General features: G+C 39.4%; 1 protein-coding gene across 5 annotated transcripts in view; it reads left to right on the top strand.

Moving 5' to 3' along the window:
- Window positions 1-12,903, top strand: part of Nrg1 (neuregulin 1) — a 1,037,838-nt gene that overhangs the window by 902,341 nt on the left and 122,594 nt on the right. For all 5 annotated transcript variants that reach the window (XM_028768307.1, XM_028768301.1, XM_028768308.1 and 2 more), the window contains exon 5: window positions 1,374-1,424. In XM_028768307.1, coding sequence (XP_028624140.1) covers window positions 1,374-1,424 — 51 coding nt within the window. The remainder of the gene's footprint in view (window positions 1-1,373; window positions 1,425-12,903) is intronic.

Raw genomic sequence — 12,903 nt, 5'->3', positions numbered from 1 at the left:
TTGCTTTTATCTGGTTTCTTTCAATTGATGACTATTATAACTCTTTTGCTAATTTTAACAAAATCATGACACAACTTATTATTTTCCATCCTTTTACAGACAAGGAACATTAAAGTGCTAAGTACATTGTGTTGTGTATCTCAGAAAGGAGAAGGGTGGGTACCTGGAGCTCAGCACTCTCTGCACTGCTCCCCACCCTAGTCTTGGTTTGACATAGTTGGCATTTCTCACCATGCCAACCTTTTTTAAAGCTATAGTCGTCCAGAAAACCCTACACAGCATCCTCCTCCTCCTCTTCCTCCTCCTCTTCCTCCTCCTTCTCCTCCTCCTTTTCTTCCTCCTCCTCTTCTTCCTCCTTCTTGCTCTCTTAGTACTTCTTTTCTTCAAAACCACTCTTCAGAATCTGTGAGCAAAGGGTAGTATGGGGCAGGAAGAAAAGGAAGACAGGAAGGGGTGGGGGAGAAATGAAGTAAAGTAAATTCTGTGACCTGTCACACAGACATTTGTGCAGTGTAAGGTCTTCATTATCACATCCAGTAGACATTGTTAGGAAATTGGGCTTTGAACATTCTATAGTGTTTCTTTGGGGAAGTTAGGTTGTCCCCAGCATTTCCTGAAAGGTGATGGGGATATACTGTTCTACCTGTCAATTTTCAACTTTCTTCAATATTCAGGTTTTTTTTTTTTTCTGATTTCCTAGGGTTGAAAATCTTCTAAGTCTCATTTTTTTCTCTCTGTCTTCTTTGTGCTCCATTATTTCTAAGATGCTGTTTTTGTTTTTCTTTTCCATCCTTGCTACTTAAGCAAATCTTGTATGTCCCTAGCTTGTTTTTGCTTGTTCAGCGTGTTCTGTTGGCTCCTCGTGTGGCTACCGCACACTGGACTTCGTTTGGCACTGCGTGGGTCAGGATGTTTATGTTGATCCAAATTCCCCTAAAATATTTTCAGTCTTGTTAAGCGAGTGTGTGAAAGTTGACCATTCTGCTGCCGGGGTACTTCTTTACATCTTTAAACCTTTACACCTTTTAGCCTATACCTAAGAGGAATAAAGAATTATCTCTTCCACCTGTAGTGTAGGCTTGCTACAAGTAATATTTCTCCAAAGCTCTTTTCACAGTTGGTCTGTGGGATGTCTTTACAGAGGGCTTCTCTCCTTTTCTACCTCTTACAGAAGTCTCTGTGCTTAAAGAGCAGAGATGTCACTTTGCTGTTCTTGCTTAGCATGTACATCCGTTTGTTTTAGGGATGCTTCTGTTTGGCTCTTTGCACTGCTTTTCAGCACAGCTTTTCTAAGCAACTCCAGAGCCTGGCAGCATTCTAAAGTTTAAGTGGCATGACTCAATAAAGCTTCACTCCATTTTTATGTTTTATAGAGTCTCCCATTAGAATATCAGTTTCAACAGAAGGCGCAAATACTTCTTCATGTAAGTATGCATACTTATACTCACTAGTCTTTAACCTAAGGTAACAACTTCTGCCAGTGAGCACGTTCACATGTACGCTTGGACTTTATGGAGGTGTGGTGTGCTGAGCTTGGAACAAGATGAGATTTCAGTTTGGAGTAGAAATGGCTGCCTACTGTGCTTCAGACTAACCAAATATAGATACCCACTCCCTGTCAAGTATATTTCAGAGGATACCATGATACCACATGTGTGTTAGTTTCTAGATAATCTGGTGCCCTTGAATGTTAAATAATAATAATAATTTCATAGCATCTGAGGCCTAGTTTGGGGTAGGTTTTTGTGGGGTGTTTTTTGTTTGTTTGTTTGTTTGGTTGGTTGGTTAGGTTTGGTTTGGCTTGGTTTGTTTTTCTCCAGTTTGTCTTGACGTCTTTGACAACTGCCACAGGTTCCATACCTTGTTTTGACACTTTCAACAATTGTCAAAAGTCCCATATCCATTTGCTTGGGACTTCTGTTCCCAAGTTCCTCAATTTCATATCACAGTCTGCTGTGGCAGAGTGAAGAAACTATATATAGATGCCCTTAACTCAAATTTGATAGCTAGTAAGTAATTATGTAGAGGTTTAGAGGCATGTTCCTAGGCAAGATCCCAGATGAGTTTGGCCTGTTTACCATGAAATCTGCTTCATGCTTGTGGGCTTCTTCCTCTGAAAGATGGATTGGTGCTGTGTGTGATGTCAAGGGAGCTTAAAAAATTGCCAGTGATTAGTAAAACTAGCTCCTGATTCTTACTAGCTGAAAGCATTGAATTAAATTGTGATATAAAACAGGGGGGCATATTAGATCTTGACAATAAAACTGAGAGCTATTCTTTCTTCTTAATTTAGTTCTTAATTTAAAACATTTCTTTGATGAGCTCTTCAATAAATGCATGTCCCTGTTCCTCTCCCAATTTACAGAATGTGTTAAAGAGACAGTATCTTTCTTACTTAGCAGCTGTGGCAGACACCCAAAGGCAGTTAGCACTTTTTGTATCTTACCTCTTTCTGTCTGTTCACATAGATCGTGTTTGGGAGCAAAGCTTTTCCCTCCAGGTTAGTGGAACAAAAACCTGTAACTGTATGGTATAAAAACCACATTATTTAGTAGGAGTGTAGGTCCACAGTAGGGTGACTTGTCACAGGCTTCATCCTCATCACCCAAATTAACAAAAATGAATCAAAAATCTTATGATGCCTGGCTTACTGGTCGACCTACACAAAGCAGCATTTAACTGGCTGGATAGCAGCAATGTAAGAATATCAAACATGAAATGAAATTCTAGGAGAGCTAATAGTCTTCCTTAGTCCCCTTGTTACATATTCAAGTGAATTCCTGCTGGTGTGCTCACAATATTGATTATTTGGTTCTACTTATGGAATCCTTAGGACAAATGTATGGATTTTAAAAAATGATTCTAAGGAGTCATTTTGAGCTTTGTATCATTTTTGCTTTAAAAAATGTTACACCAAAGAAAACACTAGACTTTTTTCTTTGACATATTTTTTTGAAATGATTTCTCCCTATATGATTCCTTTGAATAAAACCATCGAGACCCTTGTGACTGGAGCCTTTTATGCTGTCATGGGTAGGGTGGTGGACAATGTCCTTAAACGCAGTCAAACACTTCTGGAATGGAGGAATTACTTTAATTTTGGTTTTCGAGGACTTGGGGGAACTGAAATGAACCTCCCAGTTTATATATCTGTTGATTATAGTGCTATTGTAAGAGAAATAAGTTTGTAATCTGAGTCCGTTTCTTTAGCTCTCAGCAGAGTTACATCCTGCCATTTGGTAATAGTTTAGGAGTAAGGAAGGCTTCATTTTCGTGTGTCGTTCTCCTATGTCACACTGTTGGTAGGTCATTATTGTTGAACTGATTACCTAATGCCTTTTATCATTTCAGAAAATATGCTCTGTAATTCAAAAATATAAACAAAGTACAGGATTCTAGGCCTACTTAGAACAGCACAGGGATCGAGAGAAGGGCATAGGACTCATTTCGAGTCAGCACTAGCAAACTGGTTTTAAAAATTTCAAATTTTAAAGTAAAATACTGTGGAAAACATCACATGGGTGGCCCAAAATTTCCCAGATAGGTTAGGCTGGACAGAGAACCCAGAGGTCCACCTATCTCTCCCTCCACTTTCCTTTTATAAGGTGTACCATCATACTCAGATAGAACTCAGGCCTGCATATTTACAAACACTTCATTGATTCAGAACCCTACCTGGGTTGCTGAGTCTGTCCTCCCCACCCTGCTCCCATACTGCCTGTTCCAGACAACTTCCCTGACTATGCCAGACCCAGAGCATACTTCCTTTTCTAATTCAGAACGGATAGAAACAAGAAGCAGCAGCAGTTTGAAGCTGTCTCCATCATTATGGGAAGTCATAGCAGCAGCGCTAGTGTACACTTCCTTCTGGTCTGAGCCTCTTACTTCGCCTGGCTTCTTGCCTACCGTCCCTCTGTGCACCGCACACTCTGTTCTCATACTATCTAGATATACATGCTTTGGGTTTTTGTTTTATTTTGTCTTCTAGTAAGAAGTATCAAATCTAGGGACTTGCTCATACTGCACAACCTCTGTCCCCAGTCCTCTAGAAAAATACATTTTTGAAACCGTAACAATTAAGAAATTATTCTTGACTGCAGATTTTAAGGGTTTTATTTTTCTTTTGCATATTCATTGTCAGTCCCCCCCTTAAATTTTTGATAGGATTTCAAAAAATGTGGGTGAAATATTAAAGATACTATCCCTTCCTCTTGTAAGGCAATTTCTTAAAACTATGCTTTTTAGAAACTGGGAACATGCGTTGTAGGTTTGCTGTGTTTAGATTCCCTACACATTCTAACTTTTTCTTAAAGGAGTCACTCTAACCGGGAGCCTAAACCCTTTGTATTCATTTATTTTATGCAAATGAGGCTTATGAGACTAAAAGAGCTATAGGTGGGTGGCTCAATAAGTGTCCTGTCACTTACAGTGACAGATTTTCAAAGGGCAGCATGAACCTTGCTCTATAGCCAGTAGAACTAGCTTGCTCCCTCTTTCATAGACTCAGCAAAAATGTAAATAGATTCTTTAGAGCAACTGTAATGACTCCTCTCGGAAGTGCCAGCTGTCACTGATCCCATCATGCAGACAATTCACTTAAATGCTATAAAAAGCGTAATTCTGACAACAGTGACTGTCTTGATTTAAGCTTTATCCGTTCCAATCTAACGCATAAGTGAGAGAAGAAATACTGAGAAGGCTCACAAATGGTCAGAAAAAATATACAATGTGTTCCTGGTAAACAGTGCTTAATAGCAGTGTTTCAAGTCATAGTAACAGCGGAGTTCTTAGTTATCATTGGCCTACTGTGTGCTAGTAACTGTGCCCTCCTGTGGCAACTCGGGGCTCGATCTCTGAAACCTCTTCCACTTTACAAGTGTCACCCAAAAGTACACTTGCAGCAGGATTCAAACGCAGACATCCTACTACCTTGTCTAAGGTTTTTGTTGCCCTCAAAGCAAAAGCCTTTCATATTTAAAGGAGTGCGATTCTGCAAATGGGTGGGAGGGTAGCTTTTAATGCAGAGTGCGTATGTGGAAGGTAATTTGAGTTGCCTTAGACTGGTTTAGTTTGCGCAGTTACAAAGATGGACAGCAAAGCCAGGCAGGTGAACACACCAGAAAGAGATGCGGCTGCAGTCTGAGGCTGCGGTAAGAGCTTAGCAGTTTACCTAACTTCCGGAGTCACACTCCCTTTCCGTGTCTGTTACATGTTTCAAACACATATTGGGCAGCATAATGAGCGAAACCAGATGTAAATGGTTCTGCACAGCTGTGCTCACGGGTGGTCAGTCACTCGTACACGTGGAAAGAGGGTGAGAGTGCGAAGAATGGATGCCTTCTTCGAGTTTGAAAATTTCTATCCTTTCCAGTCGGGGAAGCAAATGAGTTCATGATTTTCAGCCTCGACAGGGAGGCTGAAGGTCCTTTGCCAGGAAATCCCTGCCATTTCGATAGATTATATATTCTCAGCAAAGGCTGCATTTAAAAAGAACATGTCCAGGAAGTCCTCTTTGAAGTCTCTGGAAGAAATGAACAATTCGGTCTTCAATTTGGCACCTACATGAGCTTGCTAAAAGGGCAAAAATGTCTTTTGTCTGTATCTTAATGAGATACAGCTTTAGCACTTGGGAATAGCACAGTGATACGGATTGACTAGATTGGGCCACGTCTGGCTGGCCCACTGGGACGTTAGAGTTTATGTTTCTTATCTTCTACCTTCAGCTGTAACCAACAGAGCCACTTTAAAGGTAGAGAAAACGGTCCTGATCTTTTCTAAATGACTCTCAGCTGGAAAAATGGCATTTTATTTCCAGATCTCCGATGGTAGTAAACTGAGCGCTTGCATCGGAGGGCTCCTTCTGAGTAAGTGCATATTGTGCTCAGGTTTCTTCAGACATGGAGATTCCAAGGGCACGGTAGCTATGCCCACTATCAACAATGAAAAATTACTGTGGTGCATATAGCACTGAAGTAATTCAAAAGGAAAATTGGCCAACTGGCATCATTTCACTCTTTCTGATTGCTTGGAGGTTTAGGGCAGGGCAGTGACATGATGGAGCTGGGACATGTATCCCATCACTCAAATATACAGACAAATCACTGACATCATCTTCAGTTCATTCTTTTTGTAACTAACTGTATGTTAATTTTTTTCTACCAACGAGCTGTGACTCTTGAGTTTTGTGTTACCCCATTGCAGTCACTCAGTGTCCCTCATTGTATCCCACTGCTAGAAGGATCCTGTTTGTTTTTTTTTTTTTATCAAGATTAACTTTTCGGATTTGATTGAAAAATTAACCTTGTAGAAAACTATTCGTTTGAACCTACAAGATATGTGTGCACATTCACACATATGTGACCCATATGTATAATGGATTTCTGTATAACACATTTTTTAACAAGGAACTTTTTTATAATTTGAGTCAGTGATGAAGAGAGCTCTGTGGATTTGATTTCATTCTCTAAGTCAGTGGTTCTCATCCTTCCTAACACTGTGACCCTCTTAACATAGCCATGTTGTATTGACGTGATGATCCCCGACCATAAAATTAGTTTTGTTGCTACTTTATAACTATAACTTTACCACTGTTATAAATCATAATGTAAATATCTGATATGCAGGTTATCTGATATGTGACCCCTATGAAAGGGTCATTAAACCCCAAAGGAGCTGCTGGCCCACAAGTTGACAACCACTGCTCTAAGCAAGCATGGAGCTTGCCACTCAGTGATGAGTCTAAATTCAAAAACTAAGTAGAGCAGGAATTGAAAACGAGTCTTCTGATTTCAGATCATGGGCTCATAATAAAAAGCTTATGAGATTTATGACACTCTGAGGGGAGAGCTTTTGCTTTGCTTAAAAAAAAATTAAAATAGAATTGCTTTAAGGACTCAAGAAAGTAATCGTATTTGTCCTAGTTAGCTCAAAACCAAGACTTATAAAAAAAAAGGTGTATTCTTCACAATCAACGGAGTAATGAAGTGGGTAGCAGAGCCTTCAGTTAGTAGTAGAATCAGGTACAGCCATTCATTCAAGGCTTTTGTACTATGAAACCAGAAGAAGCAGTTGGTCTGGAGCCGTTGAGAGGCTTGGTTGCTGGTAATAACATGGATCTATTTCAGGATGTGCTCTTTACCTTGAGGATGCTGTGTTAAGGGGAAGCTGATCTCCCTGAACATGAGACTCTTACTCTGGTAAATTCAGTCCTTAGGAGTGCTGCATGGCTTCTTCAAAGGCAGGGGATAATTTATTATACTCCTTCATAAATCAAGAAATTATTTGCATGATAGTTAAGTTTCTAGTAGCCATGTATCAGCTATGGAGTGGTTGTACCCTGTATTTTATTATTTTGGGTGTCTTTTACTAGAACACATGCTTCAACTTCTCTCTAAAATCTGACTATCAACTGGGAGAGGAAAAACTAACTTTATTTTGCCTGCTTTCAAATATTATTCCTTTTAGTTATCACACTGCATATTTACAAAACACAGTATTATATCCACTACACATGTACTCATATTACAAAACTCATGTCATGAAACTAGTATTTCCTGTCTCTTTATAATTTATGTTTAGAACCATCCAACTCCATTCATCTTCAAGAAAGATACGCTAATTCACTGTGAGCTCTTGTCACCCTATGTGCTGTGAACACTAGAACCCATTGCTAATGGTACAGAGCTCATTATTTCAGGGTTCCTCAACTCCTCCCTTAACTCCTCCCTTAACTCCTCCCTCAACTCTCCCCTCAACTCCTCCCTTAACTCCGCCCTCAACTCTTCCCTCAACCCCTTCCTCAACTTCTCCCTTAACACCTCCCTCAATTCCTCCCTTAACTCCTCCCTCATATCTCTTAACTCCTCCCTCAATTCCTCCCTTAACTCCTCCCTCAACTCCTCATTAACTCCTCCCTCAACCCCCTTCCCCCCACCATTGCCAGCCACCGAACAATTGCTATTATACTGTTTTGCTTTCATAGAAGTATTAAGGCTGTGGGGGTTTTAATCTTTAGACATAGAACGCTGAAGTACATTTTTATATAAACATTAAAAAAGTGTTTGAAAGGTTAAATGGAGACGAGGATGGAGACAGATGTCTACTGAGTCAACATCTGTAGGTGCAGAAATGGTAAGGTTGTAACACCAATGTAAGCTGAACTTGTTGGTGGTTTTCCTGTGGTCAGAGATCTGAGAAGCAGACCATAGGAAAGACATTTCTTTAAAAGTTAAACAAAAAGAAAAGAAAAATCTGGGAGAAATACTGAGAACTAAACAGACCAGCAAAATTAGAAATACGGATGAAGATTTAGGGCCAGAATTTCCCAGTAACAAGTGACAAAAATGCTGTTCCAAGGACCATAAATAAGAATACACTGGTCCTGCTTGTTCCTGGAACTCAACTGAGGTAATCAGTTGGTCCTCCATCTTTGTGCTTTGCTTTACTGCAGATGTTTGTTTCATTCTCTAGAACTTTATGTGCTTGACAGGAAGATAGCTTGTCATAGCTCTAACAGCATCTGCATGTGTTCCTGTGGCTGTCAGTCTGGAAACGGAGTGAAAGCCTACTCCATGTCTATGCAGAACATTTTAGGAATGAATCTGTTGGCTCTGATCCTATTGTGCTTACTGCTAACATATCCTGTCTTGGGGAATAAAGGACTGCCAATGAAAAGGGGGCTGGGCCACTGATCCACCTCCGAGTGTGTCCTGTGAAATGAGAACAGGTGCACTCATCCAGGGGTGGGAGTGGGGGCGGTGGGAAACCTCCTCAGTAGAGGTTCATTACGAGATGCGAACCAAGAGAAGGAGAAAGTACACTAGTCAGAAAGTACACTGGCACAGATATGGATGTGAAATTTTAAAGGGAAATTAAAATGAATGTTTCCCTGAACACTGTTCAATTGGGCACACACAACCATAGCAGGATGGCCACTCAGAGGGAAATAATGAGTTAGAAATTGAATTGCATTCTTATTTTTTAAAATGTATTTTTCTGTGTGCATGTGTTTTGTCTGTATGTATGCCAGTGGACCGTGTGTTTGTGTGTGTGTGTGTGTGTGTATCTGGCAGCCAAGGGGGCCAGACAAGTTGTCAGATCCCGAGACTGGAGTTACAGACAGTTGTGAGTTGTCATGTGGATGCTGAGACTAGAACCCAGGTCCTCTAGAACAGCCAGTGCTCTGAACTTCTGAGCCCTACCCCTCATTTTTACAAGGCTATTTCCTTTATCTCTAGACTCATTATAAAAATTCTAAAGAATATTCATTTTTAATCCAGGAAAGTGTTCCCTTTAGATGAACTGGGTGTTTTTTAAGTATAAAAATGAGTGATAATTTTCAAATTAGAATGTGTTTTTTTTTTCTTTTTTTCTGAGACAGGGTTTCTCTGTGTAGCCCTGGCTGTCCTGGAACTCACTCTGTAGACTGGAGTGGCCTTGAACTCAGAAATCCACTTGCCTCTGCCTCCCAAATGCTGGGATTAAAGACATGCACCACCACTGCCCAGCTAAGTGTTCTTTTTAAAAAAGAGTTATTTATTTATTTTATGTATGTGAGTACATTGTTGTTGTCTACAGACACACCAGAAGAGGGCATAAAATCCCATTACAGATGATTGTTAGCCACAATGTGGTTGCTGGGAATTGAACTCAGGACCTTTGGAAGAGCAGTCACTGCTCTTAACCACTGAGCCATCTCTCTAGCCTATAAAGTGTTCTTTTATTAAAGATTTATTTGTCTTTACTTATTTGTTTTATCTGTATGAGTGCATTGACTGCATGTCTATGTACCATAAATGTGCAGTGCCTTCAGAGGCCAGAAGAGGGTGTTGGATCCCTTGAAATTGGAATTATAGCTCTGAGCTAACATGTGGGTGCTTGGAACTGAACCTAGGTCCTCTGCAAGAGCAGTCAATGCTTTGAACGATGAAAGCATCTCTCTAGCTCTTGTAAAGTGTTATTACTTTGAGGTTAAAATGTAGAGTATTATATCCTGAATAAAAATATAAGAATAATAAAAGAAGTTTAATTAATTTCATTTTCTTTTTAAAATTAAAAGTATTTTGAACCAATGGATATGTGATTGAATATTTATCAGATTTAAAATATCTACTCAAACATTTATTTCTGTTTATTGAAAACCTTCAAAGTCCTCCAGCCTTTCAGGGTGCACAGTTTCAATGCTCTTTGTAGTCAATTACTGTGAGATAGCACACCAAGGCAGCTTGCCTCTAAGTGTGTTTAAGTATTCACTGCCCAACCGTTCCCTCCCCTTCCCTCTTCCATGCCACTTTACACAGCTTCTGACAAACACGCAGAACTTCTGACTTTCACCTTCTTTGGGAGCAAAGAGTCTTACATATGACATGTGTAGGTGAGGCCATGCAGTATTAAAAAAAAAACTATATCAAAAGAAGTTTTGCAGGATTGGCCGTTTTCTTTCATCAGAGCAATTGTGTATTGAAAAAGGTTGCTTCACTAAAAGAGAAAAAGGATCAGGATCGGTGGTCTAGTGTGGTTTGCATTTTAGAGCAGGTGTGGTCCAAGTCTGAGATAATGCTGATTGCGATGTCATCAGGGTCAGGGACACTACTGAAGGAAATGATGCCCAAGAAGTTCATCCAGCATTTCCCACTCACACTGTTGCTCTTACACTGAATCCAGCGTGGAGGTACTTGATTATTCATTCGTTTCTTTAACAAAGGTGCTGTGTGTTCACATCTCCACTAATCACGGAGAGGGCTGCTGGACCAGCACTTTTCATTTTATCTCTCAGTCTAGAGAGGTCAGCAGTGTCTTAGAAACCAATTACACGGGCTCCTGCGGGTTATGGCCCCAAGATGTCTTCATGTGCATTCTACTCTGTAACTCTCTCATACTGTCAAGATTAGTTTGGGTTGTATTTGTTCATCAGATAGGAGCTCACACCCCTGGAGTTGTTCTGTACCAACTGCCAGGAGTTTTATTTGAAATAGTCAAAGGTTTAATCAGTCTTTGTTGAACAATTTTAAAGGAATTAGGCCATTCCAATAGTCAGATAAGTAACAGGAGGGCAGAACTGAGTGACAGCTGAGCGATTGAAATGTGATGTGGGTCTTTCCTGCTCCTACATCTTTATAACTGTGTCTCTTTTAAAGTAAGCTAAACAGTCTGTAGTCCTGTTTCTGTGCTGTTCACCACATGCTAGGTGGTGTGTGCTTTTTCTGGGGTTATGGGAAAGTGGGGATGAACATAGTCCACAGCTGAAGAAATCTGCAGTGAATTGCAAAGGCCAGTTATGCCTAATGGTGTTGGTCTTATGTAACAACACCCAATCGTGACATCAACTAGGTAAAGTGGGGATATTATTAAGTCAGGAGTTTATTTAGGAGAAGTCATTGGAAAGGAAATATTGAGTAGTGGTATTTGTCATCCTTAAATGGAATAGAGTATTATACTGTATGGAAATATCAGCTCAGGAAAATGACTGTCTAACTAAGGCATCAGAATCCTGAAATTTACTTCACTTTTATGATGATATTCCACAAATTACCACTAAATGTGAAATACTAATAAGAGGTGATGGAAATAAAACACGGGTCCTGGGGACTGGAAAGCAGTTTGAGAAGTTAGAAATTTAGCTAAAAGCTTTTAGAGTAACATAATCACAGTATCATAGTTGAATCACTGCTGATCATGCAAAAGTCATGGCAAATACATAGGTGGCTTAGAGAGACATAGCCAAGAAAATATTTATATTTAGGTTGCATGGAAATGTACGGAGGTCATCATTTCTTAGTTTTGTTTTCATTAAATATTAAAACTTTGTTGAAAAAATTAACTTCTAGGGATTATTAAATTGACTCAAGCGAACATGAAGTAGGAAATTTTATAATGCAATATAGTAAATTAAATAGAGGAGGGGATTCACCTGTTAAAGTTAGATTTTTAACAAGTTAAAAGTCAAAGCTTGCCTTTTTGATGATTCTCCCATCATTGAGAGCAACAACTAATTAACAAGAATTCAACCAGATCTAGCTATTTAGTCAACCTGCAAAAATCTGTACTCTTCACAAATTATGTAGCTTTGAGAACAGATACTTATCTTAAAATCTATTTCAAGTTCATATTCTACAAAGCTAGAAATTGCAAGCCTTCTTCTCCGCCAAAATGAAGCTGTAAAAATTATCATATCCTACTGTGTTGAAATGTACCGTGAACAGTCCCTCTTTGTCAGGTAGAATATGTTTATGATTTTTAAGTATAAGATTAAGAAAATAAGAAGGATCTTATTTTATTAGATAAAAAATTGTCTAATCATAAAAGAAGTTTTGTGACATTTGTGTATGTCCCTTACTTAACCTGAATATATTCTTTATCCCTACTGTCTCCATGGTAGCTTCTGAAACTAACTTTCCCCAAAGCTCAAAAGCATCAATGAGTTTTTGGAATCTCTTCAATTTAGCTATAAAATATACACCACACAAAGTCTTCCTGGATCTGTCTTAGGATGAGTAGATGTTAGGGAGGGAGAATTCCCTTATGTGCACACATGTGACCATGTGTGCAAACATGATAAGCTCTGTGAGGGACCTGAGGATTCCAGGGCATAAAAGAGGCTTACCAGAGTCTCTGAAGTAATTCAACTTCAGGTACAAATGTCTGAGATTGGGCAATCCCATATTTAGTAGAAAAAAAATGAAACCCAATATTTTTGTGTGTGAACAGATAGCATCAAAAAGTATCTTGCTTTTTCTTTAAAAGTTGAAGAACATTGGCTGTGAGATTTGGTATAAAACTTGCATGGAGAAATGGCCAATAGAAGTTTCTCAAGGAGAGAGTCTTTGTGAGGACTGGTTGGTGGTGCTGTCAATACCCTCCCCATGTGCAGTACCAGTGCTGATCTCTGCATGTTCTATTAAAAAT

Source organism: Grammomys surdaster, unplaced genomic scaffold (assembly GCF_004785775.1).
Source record: "Grammomys surdaster isolate TR1022 unplaced genomic scaffold, NIH_TR_1.0 185, whole genome shotgun sequence".
NCBI classification, from domain to species: domain Eukaryota; kingdom Metazoa; phylum Chordata; class Mammalia; order Rodentia; family Muridae; genus Grammomys; species Grammomys surdaster.
The sequence above is the reverse complement of the archived record's forward strand: the minus strand, read 5'-3'. Positions and strand labels throughout refer to the sequence as shown.